Source organism: Gracilinanus agilis, chromosome 4 (genome assembly GCF_016433145.1).
Source record: "Gracilinanus agilis isolate LMUSP501 chromosome 4, AgileGrace, whole genome shotgun sequence".
In the NCBI taxonomy this organism is placed as follows: Eukaryota; Metazoa; Chordata; class Mammalia; order Didelphimorphia; family Didelphidae; genus Gracilinanus; species Gracilinanus agilis.
Window position 1 is genome coordinate 45,135,293 of NC_058133.1, and position 18,744 is coordinate 45,154,036.

An 18,744-nucleotide genomic window follows, 5' to 3' on the forward strand; every position below is an offset into this window, starting at 1 on the left:
CATATTGTAACAAATATCCATAGTGAGTCAGTACAAATTCCCACATTGGCCATGGCCAAAACCTAATTATTATTCTGTACTCTGAGACCATCACTACATTGGAGGTAGGTAACATGCTTCATTATTGGTCCTCTAGAGTTGTGGTTGGTCATTGTGTTTAATTATTATTATTATTTAATAATTATTAGAGTTCTTCAAAGTTTGGCTAAGTCCCCAATAGGCATCAGAATGGCCTAGGACGGTGATGGGCAAACTTTTTAAAGAGGGGGCCAAAGGAAAGGAAATGCTCATCTGTCAGTCTGTTTCTAAGGCAACTCTTTCGAAGTTTAATTGTATCCTGCTCATTATATTCATCAGATTAGGAATAATGTCCCACGGTGGGATAGAACATTTCAGGGGGCCGCATCTGGCCCATGGGCAGTAGTTTGCCCTTCATTTGCCTAGGATAGCTTGGTCCCAAGACCAACTCCCTAATCATGATGCCATACTTCATGTCTATTGTTGTTATTGGCCAGCAAGGTGGCAGGCAGGGTGGATAGAGCTTCTAGCCTGGAGTCAGAAAGACTTGAATTCAAATCTGGCCTCAGACACTTACTGTGTGACCTTGGACAAGTCACTTAACTGCCTCCATTTTCTCATCTGTAAAATGAGCTGAAGAAGGAAATGACAGACCACTCTAGTATCATTGCCAAGAAAACCCAAAATGGGGTCACAAAGAGTGGGACACATCTGAAACAACCCAACAACACCTCCAAAGTTATTGTTAATTTTACTGATGATAATCAAGCATTAAAGTATGAAGAACAAAATGAGAATTTTGTCATGCAGTGATGGAGAGATTACTGGATTAGGAGTCAGAGAACTTGGGTTTTTTGCTTAATTCTGCCACTTTTTTCCTATGTATCATTTATCTTTGGAACTCCATTCCCTCATCTGTATCAACCAATCAACATTTATTAATTGCATACTATGTTCCAGGGCTGTGTTAAGCACTGTAAAATGTAAGGGTTGGACTAGATGATCTCCAAGGTCCCTGCCAGCTTTAAATCTATGACCTTATAAATAACTTTACCCTGCTACATTGAGCCTAATTGCCCAGCACAGCCCACTAGTTGGCTTCTCATATGGTCAGTAATTGAAAGCTGAATTAGGTGCCATGTTTTCATCATGGGATCCATGCTATTCCAGTTCTCCCAAAACTTCCAAATAAATGATTCACTCTCTCAGTCACCCTGAAAGTGTTCTTGAAGCCAGATTGCCCCCCACTTGGGGTTAATGCTGTGGTATGGATTTAGAAATTCTCACAGATGGCCATCAGTAAGTCATTGCAATAGCAGTCCATCGTTTATTAGAGTTAATCCACTTGGAGTCAAAGCATCAAGCTGCCAGTGGAGGCGGATGCCTCCTCAGTGCCATCTTTGATGCCTTTTCACCAGAACCACTCTTCTACAAAGTAAAACAACAAAACGAATCCAGAAAAATTGGGTGATAGTCAAAGGAAGTTATATAGACTCTAGAAAAATAGCCAACAGCATGTCAAGAGACTTATCCAATCTTGAGATTCTACCCATTAGGGAGGCAAGCATACTTTTCATTGGGGCATCTAGGTGGCTAAGTGGATAGAGAGCCAGCCCTGGAAATAGGAGGTCCTGTTCTCAAATCTGGCCCCAGATACTTTCTATTCTAAGATAGAAAGTAAGGATGAGAGAGAGGGGGGGGGGGGGTGGAGAGAGAGAGAATGCTTTTTTTTTAAACCCTTGCCTTCCGTCTTGGAGTCAATATTGTGTATTGGCTCCAAGGCAGAAAGAGTGGTATGGGCTAGGCAATGGGGGTTAAGTGACTTGCCCAGGGTCACAAAGCTAGGAAGTGTCTGAGGCCAGATTTGAACCCAGGACCTCATGTCTCTAGGCCTGGCTCTCAATCCACTGAACCACCCAGTTGCCCCCGAGAATATTTTTTATATCTAGAAATATGGGATCTTCACCTTATTTTGGTATTGTGGAACTCTTTGTCAATAAGGTGAAGCCTTCTCAAAATCATGTTTTTAAAGGCATCCAATAGGATCCCAAAGGAAGCTAATTATAAAAAGAATAGTTAGCATTTACACAATACCTAGTATGTGCCAAATACTGTGCTAAGTGCCTTACAATTATTAAGTCATTCGAGCCTCATCGCAACCCTGGGAAGTTGGTATATTTATTATTCTTGTTTTATAATTGAGGAAAATGAGGCAGACAGAAGTTAAATGGCTTGACTAGGATGGCACTGCTAGTAAGTATCTGAGGCTGGATTTGAACTCGGGTCTTTCTGACTCCAGGTCCAGTACCACATACAGTTATCTATCTATCTGTCTGTCTGTCTGTCTATCTATCTGTCTATCTTTCTTTCTATCTCTATCTCTCTATCCATCTACCTATTCGTCTGTCAGTTTCTCTGTCTGTTTACCTACCTACCCATAGGTATACATATCTATCCATGTATCTTATATTTTTCTATCTATCTCTCTATCAATCAAAATCCAAGTTTACAGACCTTCAAGTTAAGGCCTCCTCAAGCCATTCCAAGGCAAAGCTGTCTCAATATATAAGCTTAGAGGAAACCACATTTCAACTGTTTTCCTCTCTATCTCTATAGGCTGTTTAGGACTGGCACTGACTTGTGTCTCCAGGAAGTCTGGAAAGAATCAGAAACGTTGGCACCCACACTATACCTTTCATCAGAAGTCAAGTGTGTCCTAGGGCTTAGTGTAAGCTCTTCATTGTTGTAACATAGATTAATGGCATCTACTCACAGGAACAAATGATCCTGATTGGGGTGGTTGTGTCTGGGCAAAGGCTGTGTGGTGATTCCATATAACTACAACATAGTAATAAAGAACAATTCACACATGGAGAGTAAAGGTCTCTTTAGGCATTATCCCATCTTCTTAAGGAAGCCTTCCCTAACCGCTTTTAATTCCAGTGCCTTTCTTCTATTAATTATGTCACACACACACAATGATTTGTATATATTTGTTCGTATGTTGTCTTCCCATTAGATTGTAAGCTTCTTGAGAGCAGGAACTGTTTGGGCCCTTTTTTATATCCTCAAACCATAGCATGGTGCCTGGCTCACAGTAAGTGCGTAATAAATGTCGATTGATCAATCATATCAATATAACTCTGCAAAGTCAGTGCTACACCTGTTCTTACACCTATTTTATAGATGGGGATACTAAGACCCAGAGAAGTTAAGGACTTTCCTAGGGTTACACAGTAAGTATTTGGGGTAAGATTCAAATCCAGGAGTTCCTGGCTCCAAGACCAACAAACTGATGGAATCCATCCAAAGACTAATCAAAAAATTGTATGAGGTGGGCACAGTCTACCCTCCATTTCTGCAGAGGGCCAGACAAGAGGAAATGGGCTTGAATTGAATCAGGAAAGATTTTAGTTACTTAAACTTAAGTGCACTGCCCAGAAAGAGAGTGGGATTTCTCACTGTAGAAATTTCCCAAGATATTCAAGGAATCGTATGATGATCAGCTATGAAAACTTGGCTACTCTCAGCAATGCACTGATCTGGGACAATCCTGAAAGACTTAGAGGGCAAATTCAAGCTGTCTGTGAGCCCCCACATTACTGGAGAGAGTGCTTGCTTTGGGCAGCTGGAGAGAGGTGTGGGGCATGCAAAAAAGATCCTGAGGTGCTGGGAAGAGGGGGAACAGAACAGCTCTCCAAATGCCAGCTCTGCATAGGTGCCATGTCTTCGCCATTCTGTCCTAGGGACTTTGCATTGCTTAGTCTGGTGTTTGCATATAGCAAGTATTGAATGTATTTGGATTCATTAACAAATATTGAAAAATTCATAACTCTTCCCAAAATGAATACTAAATGAAGAAAAGACTTGGGAACAGGTAACCATGTACAACCACCAAAGTGATACAATCAATCTACCTGTAGATTGGATTTTTAACTAGGACAGTGAGGTCTTTCCTAGTCCTTCATAAATTATTTGAAATTCTGCTCATTTAGATTTCTTTTTCTCATTATCACTCAGTGTGCCTCTTCTTTTCTAGTTTGTCCTAAAAAAGAAGAATGAAAAGCTTAAGCAAGGGACAATTAGGTGACTCAATGGATAGAGATCCAGTCCTGGGTTCAAATATGACCTCAGCAATTTTCTAGCTGTGTGACCTTGGGAAAGTCACTTAACCCCAATTGTGTAGCTATTACCAACTCTTAATCCTTGGAATCAAAACTTAGTATTGATTTTAGGACAAAAAAAAAAAAGCTTAAGCAGTATCAGGGGAAAACTGACTAAAGCTAGGAGGGAAAGTGGTATAGAAAGTTTGTTACTGACAAGGGCAACACTGTTTTCCTCCCAGTCCCCCAAGCTCTAAACCTAGGCATCATCCTTGACTTCTCACTTTCTCTTACCTCACCCTGTCCAATCAGCTGACAAATCCTTTCATTTCTACTGTAACATTTCATATGCTTCCTTTCCTCTTCTTTGACACAAATACTGCCCTGGTAGAGGCCCTCATCACCTCCTTATGTTGCAATAGCCTTCTGGTGCCTCATTCAGTCAGCTGTCAATTTTCCTAAGGCACAAGACTGACTGTCACTCCTTTTCCCATTTAAAACTCCAGTGATTCCTTATTACCTCAGGGTCAAATATAAAGCCCCCTGTAGCCGCTTTTCTCTTTCTAATCTTAATGTTACTCTTTTCCCATGGATTCTATGATTTAGTGGCACTGGCCTCCTTGCTGTTCCTAGAAAATGACACATTTCTGGACCCTAGGCTTTTGCACTGGCTGTTCTTTGTGCTTAGAACGCTTTCTCTCCTTATCTTCACTCCCTGGCTTCCCTGACTTCCTAGATTTCCTCCAGGTTCCAGCTAATACTCTACCTTCTCTAAGAAACCCTTCCCAGTCCTCCTTTATCTTTTCCTTTTTTTTCTTTTTCCTTTTCTTCTGAGATTATCTGCAGTTTATCTTGTATACCTTTTATATTTACATTTTGTATCTCTCCTCTTAGACTGTAAATCCTTGAGGGCAGGGGCTATCTTTTGCCCTTTTCTGTATTTCCAGAGCTTAATCCAGTTCCTGGTACATAGTAGTGCTCAGTAAATGATTGTTGCCTAGCCTTGTCTTGCCTTGATGTATTAACTTTAGTGGTTGTTTTTTAATTCTGATCCAAAAGTCAAGTCAAGCTTCCCTCCTCCCTTCAAGTAAGTGCCAGGAATAATTTTCTTTGCTTAAAGAAATATACAGGGAAATATTTCTTCTTAGTTTCCTTAGACTTTCTTGCTGGAAGAGACATTTCTTGAACTTGGATTTTTTTTTTTATTGAATTTTGAATTTCCTTTGCCTACTTTCCTCACTACTTTCTGATAAAATGCAAGCTCTTTTGAGGAAATTTTTCCCTCTGTATCTCCGGTGCCTAACACAGAGAAGTTTTAATCCATAAATGTCTATCACTTGATTTTTGTTTGTTTCTATAACATTGAGGATCATCTGAATTTATTACTAAGACCCTGGAGAGATGCTCTGTAGTCTAACATCGCATTCTCTGAGTTTGTATAACCCAGATTGAATCTTAGGGACAGACAGCTTTTCCCATATCATATCTCTCTGCTTTATTTTGCTCCCACCCATAGTTGCCTCTTCGAAATCTCAGAACATAGCAGGGAAGTCCTTTGTAGGTAAATATCTACAGATGTAGCAAAAGGATATCCTATATATTCTAGTTAACAGGTCATATTTGGTACAGGACAGCCTTTACTTCACCTCACAGAAAATGCAGAAGACATATCAAGGATTCACAGTCCCTAAAGAACCAATGTGTTTCTCCTTTAGGGAATACACATTCTGTCTTTACCCTGACAAGTTGCTCTAGAATTTACCAGACTCAAAGCACAATTCTGTGATTTGGATTCCCCTTGGGAAGAAAATAAAATTCAGGTTTCTGGAAAGGCAACCACCTTCCCATCAGACCCACACTATCTGAATACAGCTATAATAACAGAACACAAAGACAAGATATTTACTCCTCCTTATTGTGACTTAATCCCTTGTTGTTCCTCCAGCTCTAAGACAAGGTGCTCAATTGAGGCCATGATTGTCCAAATACTCACCATTATCTCTCTAGAAAGTTAGTCTCAGAATTTTCCAAGAACTTGGCATTGTTCCCCAAATCTTCCTGTCATCTATCCAGAGGTCTGAGTCTGGAACTCAGCATTATTTAGGAAATAACTCCACCTCTAGAAAAATTATTCTTCGTTCCACTATTCTCCTATGTATCTTGGTTCAGAAACCTGGAATCAGAAGCTTGTTCTATTCCCTCGCTTTCCCTAACTGGTGCCATTTTGTGGGCTGAGGAGTTCTGTTATTGCATTTCTATGGCTTCTATTCCTGGGGCTAAGGGAGAAAGCTGTCCATTTCAAGAACATTGTGCTGTTCTATAAGCTTTCCTCTCTGTCCCACCTCCCCCAGTGTCTAAAATCTACTCGTCCCCCTACCTAGTACTCCAGTGACCAAAATATACTACCTTGTCTGAGCTGTGTACATGTTTTCAATTATCCTGGAAAATATTTTTTGTGGACTTAGGAGGAGTGGCTCTGGGGTCATTCAAGTCCCCCAGATCTGAATCTGGGAAGGGCTTCAAAGGCCATTTTCAGTTCAACCCTTTTACTTTACATTAAGGAAACTAATGTGGAGGTTTAGTAAATTGTCTAAGATTGGGTTTGAATTCAGATCTTCTTGACTCTAGAACTCGTGTCCTTTCCACCACACTACCTGTTTTCTCTGTTTATTTCTACTACCACTCTCAGTAGAAAATTAAAACTACTTATATTCCTAGAACCTAATATGGTTCTTGGCACACGGTAGGCACTCAGTAAATGCTTGTTGAGTTGAATAGAAGTGGAAGAGAACTTAGAGATAATTTAATTCAATGCTTTTATTTTGAAAGTCAAAAAAGTTCTAAGGGACCCAAGAAGTCAAATAGTCTAACCATATTACTTTATAGATGAGGAAAGTGAGGTTAAGTTATTAACAAAGGTTATTGCGAGTAATGGCATCTAGAGGGCTCACTATATAAAGAGCCAGGCTTGGAGATGGAAGTCTTGGGTTCAAATTTGGCCTCAGATACTTCCTAGCTGGGCGACCCTGGGCAAGTTACTTACTCACAATTGCCTAGCCCTTACCATTCTTCTGCCTTGGAATACTCAGTATCAGTTCTAAGACATAAGATAAGGGTTTAAAAAAACAAACAAGTGATGACAAGTAGTTAGCAGGAGAGATGATAGCTGAACTCCAGGTCTCTTGGCTCTCCACTGATCGTTCTGTTTCACCATCCTGACTCCTGCTTTGATGGTATTCAGTGATTTATCAGTGAATAGCCAAACATGGTGGTAGAGGGCTGAGAACCTGCTGTTAGCTGGGAAGGCTCATGGTCTTCACCTTGCTGTGACTCACCTCACATCTTCTGTCTTTTATTTCTGTTTCTAGTATGTGCAACTTCAAAACATCTCCGTTGGAAATCATGCCTATGAAAACAGGGAAGCTAAACAGTCAACGATGGCAGTGTGTCAACAGTTCTACAAGAGAGGCAGCATCTTTCCTGGAAATGACACCTTTGATATTGATCCAGAAATTGAAACTGGTGACCATCTCCCATAAGCTAATACTTTATTTTCTTTTTTTGACTTTTGTTTCATGCTTTAAAAATCACAGGATCTTGGTAGGCTTCTCATCCAACCTATGCCTGATTGAGAATCCCCTCTAAAACTCCCCTGACAAGTGGCTTTCAAGCTTCTTCTTGAAGATAATCTGGTGAAAAGGAACTTCTTACCTCAATTTTTCCTAACATCACACCCCAGTTTTTCCTAACAACACACCCTTTTGGCAACTTCTATCCTTTGCCCTAGAATCCCCCTCATGCTCAACCCCCCATGGATGAGCAGACCCTTGCTACATGACTGCCCTTCAAATATTTGAAGACAGATATCACATAGCCCACTAGCCTTCTCATCTCCAGGGTAAACCTCCCCAACTTCTTCAATCAGTCATATGATATGAACTGGAAGTCCTCCAGAACAATCAAAATATATGAATATAGATCTGGAAATTATCTGCATAGAGAATGATAACTGAATCTTTGGGAGCCTAATGGAATCATAGAAGAAATAGAGAAGAAGGCACAGGATAAAGCCATGGGGGAGACCTAGGGTTCATGGGCATGACATGAATAAATAGCCAGCTAAGTCAAGTTGCCATACTTTGGACACTTTCCAACCAATTTATGTTCCTCTTAAAAATGAGGTGCCTAGGGGCAGCTGGGTAGCTCAGTGGATTGAGAGTCAGGCCTAGAGACGGGAGGTCCTAGGTTCAAATCTGGCCTCAGGCACTTCCTAGCTGTGTGACCCTGGGCAAGTCACTTGACCCCCATTGCCTACCCTTACCACTCTTCTGCCTTGGAGCCAATACAGAAGGTAAGGGTTTAAAAAAAATGAGGTGCCTAGAACTGAACATAATCCTCCTGATATGGTCTAAGTGGGGTACAGTACAGCTGGGCCACTGTGTCCCTACAATTGGATATTATCCCTTTTAAATTCAGTATAAGACTGTGCTTCTTGACTGCTGTATACTATGGTTCACTCATTTTAAGCTTGCAGTCCAACAAGATCCCCAGATCTTTTTTAGAAAACCACATCTCTCTTATTTTTTCTTCCTAAAGTTAAATTTTTTGAACCCAAGTTTGTGACTTTACATTAATCCCTATTAAATCTGACATTGCTTCTGCTCTATTATAGCCCAGAGAGATCTCTTTTTGGGTTCTAACTCGATTACCTACTGGGTTAGTGATTCTTTTCAACTTTGTATCATCAGAAAATTTCATGCTTTTTTTCAAGTTGTTGATAAAGATGTTAATTAAATAGAGGATCAAGCAGAGATTTTGGAGGAAAGCCACTGGGAATCTTCTAAATTGATAGTGAAGTTTCCAACAATTTTTTGATATTGACCAAGTTGGCGTTGATTTTATACCGACTATTCTTTAAGTCTAGACATTCAGTCAATTCTAACTCCACCTAAATGTACTTACTATTGCCTTGCTAATATTAATCCATTTTTTTGAACCCTTACCTTCCGTCTTAGAACCCAGAACTTCCTGTCTCTAGGCTTGACTCAATCCACTGAGCCACCTACTGGTTCTTTCTTTTCTATTTTTTTTTTTTTTTAACTTTTATCTTCTGTCTTAGAATCAATACTAAGCATCGGTTCTGAGTCAGAAGAGTGTTAAGGGCTACCAGTGATGGGCAAACTTTTTAAAGAGGGGGCCAAAGGAAAGGAAATGCTCATCTGTCAGTCTGTTTCTAAGGTAACTCTTTCGAGGTTTCATTGTATTGTATCCTACTCATTGTATTTGTCAGATTAGGAATAATGTTGCACAATGGATAGAACATTTCAGGGGGCCGTAGTTTGCCCACCACTGCACTGAATCATTTAGTTGCCCCTTCCCTGCTGATTTCTGAATGATCTCCAGACACTTTACTTTTTGAAATGTTCATTGACTTTCCTTTTAATACTACATTTTAGAATTTTCCAGAAGTGGAAGTCAAGCTTACTGGCCTATTTGATTCCCTTTTTCTGACTATTGGAACAACTTTTGCTCTTCTTTAGTCCTAATTGCTTGTTTGATTATTTAGAATCTTTCAAGTATTACTGAAAGTGGCTCAGAAACCAGTAATCCTATCCTCTAAAAACACGAAGCGTGCTTTACATAGCAAATAAGGCAAGTTAAATAAATATGGCCTCATCCTTGAGTCCCTACTATAGCATCTGAATTTGTATCTTGAGCACTTAGCCCAGTCTATAGCGAGTACTTAGCAATGTTTACTGTCTGACCATGAGAGGATGGGATGCCTCTGTTAGATTTTCTATAAATTCTATAAATTTCCATCTTAAATTTCTATAAATTTCCATCTTAAATTCCTATAAATTCTATAAATAACCATCTAGAGATGGTTATTTATTTATTTTTATTTATTATTTTTGCCAGTGTCTTGGACAAAGACAGCCGGCATGGCAATTGAATTTGCAGGGAGCACAAAACATTAACAAATAACTAATATGTAATATGATGGAATCAACATGCAAAGTCTTTCAATAGGTCGTAATGTTGGGGAAATCTAAGATTTTATTCGCTAGCAACAAATGTTCATTCTGACATTTGATTTTAAAAAGGAACTTCCACAAATTATAAGGTGGAGAGGAGGCATAGCTAGATAGAAGTTGGGCTGAAAAATAGTGGAGATGGAGACAGCAAGGTGGCTCGGTGGATTGAGAGTTAAGCCTGGAGATGAGAGGTCCTGGGTTCAAATATGGCCTCGGGCACATTCTAGCAGTGGGACCCTAGGCAAGTTACTTAACCCCCTATTGCCTAGCCCTCACTGCTTTTCTACCTTGGAACCAATAGCAATATTGGTTCCATCAAAGATGAAAGGTAAAGATTAAAAAAAGAAGAAGAAAAATAATTGGGGGAAAGGATGCATAAGATAATGGAAAGCTAGCCTCAAGATTGAGGTGATCTTTAGTGAAATACTACCACGTACTGGTTGTGTGATCCTGGGTAAGTCATTAATCTCTGTGCCTAGGTATCTCTTCGGAATAGCAAACATTTGCCCATCTATATTACTAGACATTAAATCTTCACCAGGAACAGCCTGTACCAATAGGATCACAAATTCTGACCGCCCCCCCCCCCAATATTAAAAAAACACCACTGGGCAAGTCACTTGACCCCCATTGCCTACCCTTACCACTCTTCCACCAAGGAGCCAATACACAGAAGTTAAAGGTTTAAAATAAAACACATACACACACACACACACACACACACACACACACACACACACACACACACACATAAAATTAGATTTTTATTTCAGTAGGACAAATCTATGTGGGTTATTTTTTATTTTTTATTTTAATTTTTTTCTCAGTTGCATGTAAACAAATATTTTTAACATTCTTTTAAAACTGAGCTTCATACTTTGAAGAGACAAGCAATTTGATATAGAGTATACATGGGCAGTTATGCAAAACAAATCTGTGTGTTTAAATAAATACTTAGTCTCTGGAATCTTTACAGGTGTTTCAAAAGGCAATACTTCAGAATGTTTCTTCAAGTATATTCTGATGAGCCTGTCTCTGGTTCATCCAAAGCCTCATTAAAAGTTTAACTGCCGATGAAGATTCAGAGTTCAAGAATGAGGATTCTGCCATCAATTAACTAAGCTTTGTCTCAAGCGGTAGTCCTTAATGCCTTTATTTGTGACAAGAAATCAGAGAAAAGTCTCATCCTCAAGTTCTATCCTTAATTTCACTTCACGTTGCACTCTGGCGGGTGGCTTGTCATGAACAAATCCTCAACAGAAAACATCAAAAGAGAAAAAAATCTCTTAATGAGCTACTTAGCAAATCCCCTCTTGAAGGCCACGAATTATCTTATTCTTGGATTTGTTTCGTGGGCAGTTATGTTGCCTTTGTCAGGAGAAAAATCATTGTGTAGACTTGAGACAAGAACAAGATGGGCAGACCATCTTTTCTGTAATGCCCCACGTTTTCTCTGTGATCAGATAGAAATAGGAAACAACTTTTCTTTAGTTTTTTTTTTTTTAAGAATTTTTCAATGTTTTTCAGGAAACAGGAATTGTGGAGCAGCTAGGTATCGGTAGAGAGCCAGATCTGGAGACAGGAGATCCTGCATTCAAATCTGATCTAAGATAACTTCCTAGCTTTGTGACCCTCGATAAGTCACTTAACCCAATTGAGCCCTTACCACTTTTCTGCCTTGGAACTGATGCTTAGTATTAATTCTAAGATAGAAGTAAGGATTTAAACTTAAAAAAAAAAAAAAACTTAAAAAAAATAATTTTAAAGATTGGGTCACTATATTAGTCTAGATTTTACTCTTTTATTATATTATTTATTAAAATGTTCAAGAAGTTGAGATGTTTAGATTTGTGTTTTTTTAAGTAATCAGTAAGCATTTATTAAACACTCTGTGCCAAACATTGTGATAAGTGTTGGAGCTACAGAGGCAAAAATGAAATAATATCTGCCCTTAAGGGGCTTATGTTTGGAGGGCTGAGGGGGGGGTCATGTCTTTGTGTGAGTGTGTGTATATATATATATATATATAACATAAAATCCAGGGGACAGTTAGGTGGTTCAGTTCCAGGCTTGGAGACAGAAGGTCCTGGGTTCAAATCTGCCCTCAGACACTTCCCATGAGAGGGGCAGCTAGTTGTCTCAGTGGATTGAGAACTAAGCCTAGAGAAGGGAGGTCCTGGGTTCAAAATGTGGCTTCCAATACTTCCTAGCTGTGTAACCCTGAGCAAGTCACTTAACTGCCATTGCCTACCCCTTACTACTCTTCTGCCTTGGAACCAATACAGAGTATTGATTCTAAGATGGAAGATAAGGGAGAAAGAAAGGAAAGAAAGAAAGAAAGAAAGAAAGAAAGAAAGAAAGAAAGAAAGAAGGAAGGAAGGAAGGAAGGAAGGAAGGAAGGAAGGAAGGAAGGAAGAGAAAGAAACCCAACATGATCTTGGTCATGAATTATAATAATATTTGATAATAGCTAACATTCACATAGCTGGTTTGCAAAGCACTTTCGATTAGCTAGATCAGTGATGGGCAAACTACTGCCCGCAGACCCTGATGTGGCCTCTTGAAATGTTCTATCCTGCTGTGTGACATTATTCCTAATCTGGTGAATACAATGAGTAGGACACAATACAATGAAACTTCCAAAGAGTTGCCTTAGAAACAGACTGACAGATGAGCATTTCCTTTCCTTTGGCCCCCTCTTTAAAAAGTTTGCCCATCGCTGAGCTAGATCATACCAGACTTCTAGTAATATTTTCTGTCTTTGCTTCTTTCACATCAGACTGTTTTTATGTAGATCCTCTGCAGCCCTTTGATACAGGAACATCAGAACAAACTAAACTCAACTTAACTCTGGACTTTCACAGGTGAGGGGGACCCATCAATTCCTTCTTCCTTCAGTAGGCTGAGTTTTCCCTCATCTAAAACAATTTGTCTTGCTTCCCAGGCTCCTGACGGTAGAGCTCCAGTTTAAGCTGAAGGCCATCAATCTGCAGACTGTCCGTCACCATGAGCTACCGGACTGTTATGACTTCACCCTGACCGTGAGTACCGGCTGGGTTCAACTTGTTTTATGTGGATCAGAACCAGATGGAGTGATTATGTGGCTCATGTGGAGTCATTATCCTTCAAAAGGACAGAGCAAATGATCATTGGCCCCCAAAGACTGAAAGCTGCCATTCTAGGATTTTTAGCATCATTAGCTTGTTCTTAAAGGTCTTATTATTTTCTGCCTTGTATAATAGCCAGAACAAAGTTTGGTTTTTAATTGATTCTCTGTTTGTTTGTTCTTTAAACCCTTACCTTCCATCTTAGAATCAATTTTGCGTGATTGGCCCCAAGGCAGAAGAGTATAAAGGGCTAGGCAATGGGGGTCAAGTGACTTGCCCAGAGTCTCACAGCTAGGAAGGGTTGGAAGTCACATTTGAACCCAGGACCTCCCATTTCTAGGCTTAGTTCTCAATCCATTGAGACATCTAGTTGCCCTTCTAATGAATATTCAAACTGCATCTTGACCTTCCCCATGCCCATTTTTATATTTCTTCACTTTGCTTCAGAATGCTTTTTCAAAAAATTGCTTCTTAGAGGGCAGCTGGGTAGCTCAGTGGATTGACAATCAGGAGGAGGTCCAGGGTTCAAATGTGACCTCAGACTCTTCCCAGCTGTGTGACCCTGGGCAAGTCACTTGACCTCCATTGCCTACCCTTGCCACTCTTCTGCCTTGGAGCCAATACACAGTATCGTATGTGTATATATGACTCCAAGATGGAAGGTAAGGGTTTAAAAAAAAAGAAAGAAAAATGACACTGTAGATTGGAGTAAAAAAATGCCATATTTTTGGATCAATAGAGTCTTTATAAAAATCTATAACATATACATCATCTAGCCTAGCATCCCAAGCTCTGAGTTTATATAAGTTGAGTTTGATGTTGGAGTTTTTCCCTCCAAATTACATATCTTTGATACATTTTTCTATCAGAATATAGCTACTGTCTAGGTCTATGAATATAGTTAAAAGGCTTAAGCCCTATATGAGCATTCGAGCTAATAATGCATGTTGGGTTCAGGAAGCTTTTATATACAGGGCAGAAGGCAGAAGACACAAAGATATCAAAGCCACAAAAGTAATAACTGATAGAAATCTCCTTCCACTCTGATAAGTCTTGCCAGAGACTTGCCAAAGCCGGTACAGTCCTAGAGACACATATTGACATCCTCTGGAATTCTGCTCAGCAGGGAAATAAACTTAAGATTGCTAAGGAAATCCTCTACCTCCCCACAATAGCTCATTGAGTCCCAGTAAAGGACATATATAGGCTTCTAGTCTGCAGGATCTGGACACCACACCCTTCCCCAAAAAGGAATAAATTCAGGGTCCCTAGAGTAGAAGCCCCTTTCCAATCACATATGAATCATTCGAATAACTACATATAGCAATAGAGAACCAAGTTCAAGTTTTTGCTCTTTCATGTTATGGCCCAATCCTTTGATGCTCCTCCATCTCCAGAACCCTGTATACAATCCTCTTTTCTCGAAGAGGTTTGTATTTCGTGGGAACTACTCCTTTCCTTGGAACATGTGTTTTGGTTTTTTAATTTTTAAAAATCATGAACCCCTTTGGCAGTCTAGTAAAGGCTATGATCCGGCTCCTAGCATAATGGTTTGTTGAATGCATTCATCATTGACAGAAATCCTAAATTTCAGTTAGAGGTTAGTGAAAAGAAAGATATAATTTTTTAAAGCTACTAAAGCCTAAAACTTTTGGGACACCCAGTATATAATTTACATTCTAGTACTGAAGTTCTATTAATAAATGGAATGGGTTTAGTAGGACTTGATTGTTGTCTTAGAATAGGGAATATTTTCCTAAGTTCATTTTCTTCTTCCTTCCTCCCTCCCTCCCTTCCTTCCTTCTCTCTTTCCTAAGGAATACATACAATAAAGAAAGATATAATTAGATTACAATGAAAAGATTGATCAAAAATATATTATACCAGCTGGAAGATCTAAAAAAAGGAGTAAGAATATTTAATAAAGTGAAATTCAAAATAAAATCCTGAAAGAGACCAGCCAAGTAACAAATATATAATTCTCAATTTATACACAGCACACAATTCAATAGTTCGATTCATAAAGGAAAAATTGAGTGACAGCAGAAGAAAGAGGCAAAGACGCAGGGTGTCTCTAAAGTCTTAATTCAGTTTCAAGCTTTAATAGCTTTAATCATAAATGGGGTATTTCACCATTCCTTTTTTAGCAAATGAAATGAGTAACACTTAAGAAATCACAGAACCAAATTGTTTATTGAGTAAGTTATAATTAATAGATAAATGGGGAGATCTCAATAGGCTGTATAGAGAATACTTTTTTTTCCTTGTATGCATAGTGGAGGAACATTCAAAGTATTTTCTTTTCCTTCTTTCTTTAAAAATACTTACCTTTGGGGGTAGCTGGGTAGCTCAGTGGATTGAGAGCCAGGCCCAGAGATGGGAGATCCTGGGTTCAAGTCTGGCCCCAGACACTTCCTAGCTGTGTGACCCTGGGCAAGTCACTTGACCCCCATTGCCTAGCCCTTACCATTCTTCTGCCTTGGAGCCAATACACAGTATTGATTCTAAGATGGAAGGTAAGGGTTTTTAAAATAAATAAATAAAAATCCTTACCTTCTATCTTAGACTCAATAATGGGTGCTTATTCCAAAGCAGTAGAGCAATATGGGTTAGCAATGGGGTTTAAGTGTCTTACCCAAAGTCACACAGCTAGAAGGTATTCGAGGCTAGATTTGTACCCATGACCTCCTACTTCTAGGTCTGCCTCTCAATCCACTGAGAAAATGTTTTCTTATTTTATATATATATATATACATATATATATATATTTTTTTTTTTGAAACAAATTTGTGATTTCATTGATTTAGGAAACACCCAGTGAGGAAACATCCTTGTCAATGCATGTCTAATGCACTGAACTTCTGTGCAATTTATTGTCTTAGAGTTACCTAGAGTATCTAGAGGTTAAATGACTTACCCAAGGTTAAACTCCCATAATATGTCAGAAGTACTTGAAATCAAACCTTCCTGATTCTGAGACTGGCTCTCCACACCCAAACTGTGTTGCCTCAGTATAATAAAGTTTCATTGATGCTTTATTTTTACACCATTGATTTCCCAATAGATTCCTCTGCCTGGTTGAACCTTCCCTTGTAACAAAGGAAAACAATTAAGTAAAATCAAGCCACAAAACCTGCAACATTCTGCTAGGTCTCGTCTCCTAGCTTTCTAGGAAGAAGAAAGGAGTGTGTGAGTTGAATGTTTTTCACAGTCTGCTATTTGGAATCGAGTTCCTCCCAACACATTTCTGTTCAAGAGCCCTAATTTTGAAAGATGGCCATCTAGGGGGGTTCTAGATTTTAACCTTATCTCTACTCTATACTAGTTTTGCTGAGTTAGACAAATCACTGAATTCATCTGGAACACAGTTTTCTCTTCCTTAAAATTAAGGAATTGAACTAGACCAGGAAGTCTTAACCTTTTTTCTGTGTTAAGTATCCTTTTTTAGGATTTTAAATGCATAAAATAAAATGCATAGCATTACAGAGGAAATGAGGTATGTTGAAATATGGCATTAAAATATTTTATTTTTAAATTTTTATTTGTTTTTACATTAAAATTCTCAGGTATCTCTTCTCTCTCCACCCACCTCCCTGCACTAGAGAAGGCATCATTTGACAGAAGAACACATGTATATATTAAACTATGTCTTGCTCATTTGTATTTATCAGTTCTTTTTCTGGAGATGGACGTACACAAATATTTTTCAAATATTAAAAAATCCCCACACAATTATTGGCCTCAGATTAAGATCTTCTGGTTAAAGTGATCCCTAAGGTCTTGTCCAACCATCATTTCATGCCATGGTGATGTTTCTTCCCGTCAGCAAAACCTACTTTCAACAGAGAATCTGATGTCGGTTGACATGAATTTAAATCCAGAATTACCTTTTATAGGCATATTTGGATTGAAGCCTTATCTCTAAGAGGGGAAAAGGAATAAGCACTTATATAGCACCTTCTGTGTACCAGCTCTGTGCTCAACTCTTTATAAACATTCACGGTTGATCCTAATACTGCAAAAAGAGACTAAATGACAATCTCAGTTCTCACCGAGTCATTGGTAGAAAGTTATTCTTTTAGAAAAGAGGAAGGGGCAGCTAGATGACTCAGTAGATAGAGAGCTAAGCCTGGAGATGAGAGGTCCTGGGTTCAGATTTGGCTTCAGACACTTCCTAGCTGAACCTTCCTTTGCTGAATCCAAAAACAGAGCTTCTTCCCTGGGTCATCCTGCTTCTTTATCACTTTTAAAAATTGAGAACATAGACTGGCAAGAATTTTAAGGAGTTCGTATTACCGGCAGTCAAGGCCATACTAATCGCTGATTTTAGCTACAACTTTCTTGGCTTTGTCAGGAAGCCCAGCTGAAGGTTTCCAGCGAAGTATTTAGGGGAAACCATCCGACTCTGAAGACCAAAAGGAGCCATTGTTGGTTCAGACTAGCATCAACTTACTTTTGTCATAGGGTTCACTGCTATGGCTAGTGAGATGGACTGAGGGTAGCAGGGATGGGGAGACATGAGATGGGCTGTTCTAGGGACCAGTGATTTCATCAGGGTGCGCACCCCCTCCTCTGTTGCAGATCGAATCCACTCTTTGACTTGATAGGTGCTCCCTGAGACTTGCTCCAGATTTAGCTATACTAGTTCCTGTATTCAAAGCCTTTTCATCTTGGTTTCATACTCCTTTAAGAAACCAGAAACAGTTCCACATCACACCAAAGCATTACGGCAGAACTTGAGTGCACATCTTTAAAAGCTTTTGAAAGAAAATATATTTTATCAATATCTTGTCATTAGCATAATAGTCATTTATCACCTCCACCCTTAATTGAACCCTTCTTTGTGAGGGCTAGATGGATAGAGGGTTGGACTTGAAATCAGAAACAGTGAATTCCAATCTTGACTCAGCTGTGTGTCCAACCACAAGTTAATTAACCTCTCTCAGACTCAGTTTCCTCATCTTTAAAGATGGAGATAAGAATAACACTTACCTCCCAGGGCTGTCGTGAAGATTAAATAATCTGTAGAAAATATTTTGCAAACCCTAAAGTTAAATGTTGTTTATTATTGGGATGAGGAAAAGCAATGAAGCAAAAACATCGTACTTCAAAACTTTGCCAGGTAATGTATACAGTATTCTGCCCTTGTCTGTGGTAATCTGCCTCATTAGCCCCCCATCTCTCTGCCATTAGAAAAGAGATAGGTTTTATGGGGAGACTTTTTAAAGCAATAATAAAAATAGGGACGTTTTTTTAAAAAAAGACTATTATCTGACTTTGCACTTTTTTTTTTTTGCTTCAAAACCTGTTGGTTTTTCTCTGACCCTTTTTCTTTCTGTTTTTCACAGATAATTTTTGACAATAAGGCCCATAGTGGAAGAATTAAAATCAGCCTTGACAATGACATTGCCATCAGGGAATGTAAAGATTGGCATGTATCTGGATCAAGTGAGTAATGAGCTTTTAGGATGAATTTCTGAG

At 39.1% G+C, this 18,744-nt stretch overlaps 1 protein-coding gene across 2 annotated transcripts in view; it reads left to right on the plus strand.

Moving 5' to 3' along the window:
• MCOLN3 (mucolipin TRP cation channel 3) overlaps positions 1–18,744 on the plus strand; it is a 46,116-nt gene that overhangs the window by 13,708 nt on the left and 13,664 nt on the right. For both annotated transcript variants that reach the window (XM_044674097.1, XM_044674098.1), the window contains 4 exons: positions 7,490–7,643; positions 12,936–13,020; positions 13,101–13,197; positions 18,612–18,711. In XM_044674097.1, coding sequence (XP_044530032.1) covers positions 7,490–7,643; positions 12,936–13,020; positions 13,101–13,197; positions 18,612–18,711 — 436 coding nt within the window. The remainder of the gene's footprint in view (positions 1–7,489; positions 7,644–12,935; positions 13,021–13,100; positions 13,198–18,611; positions 18,712–18,744) is intronic.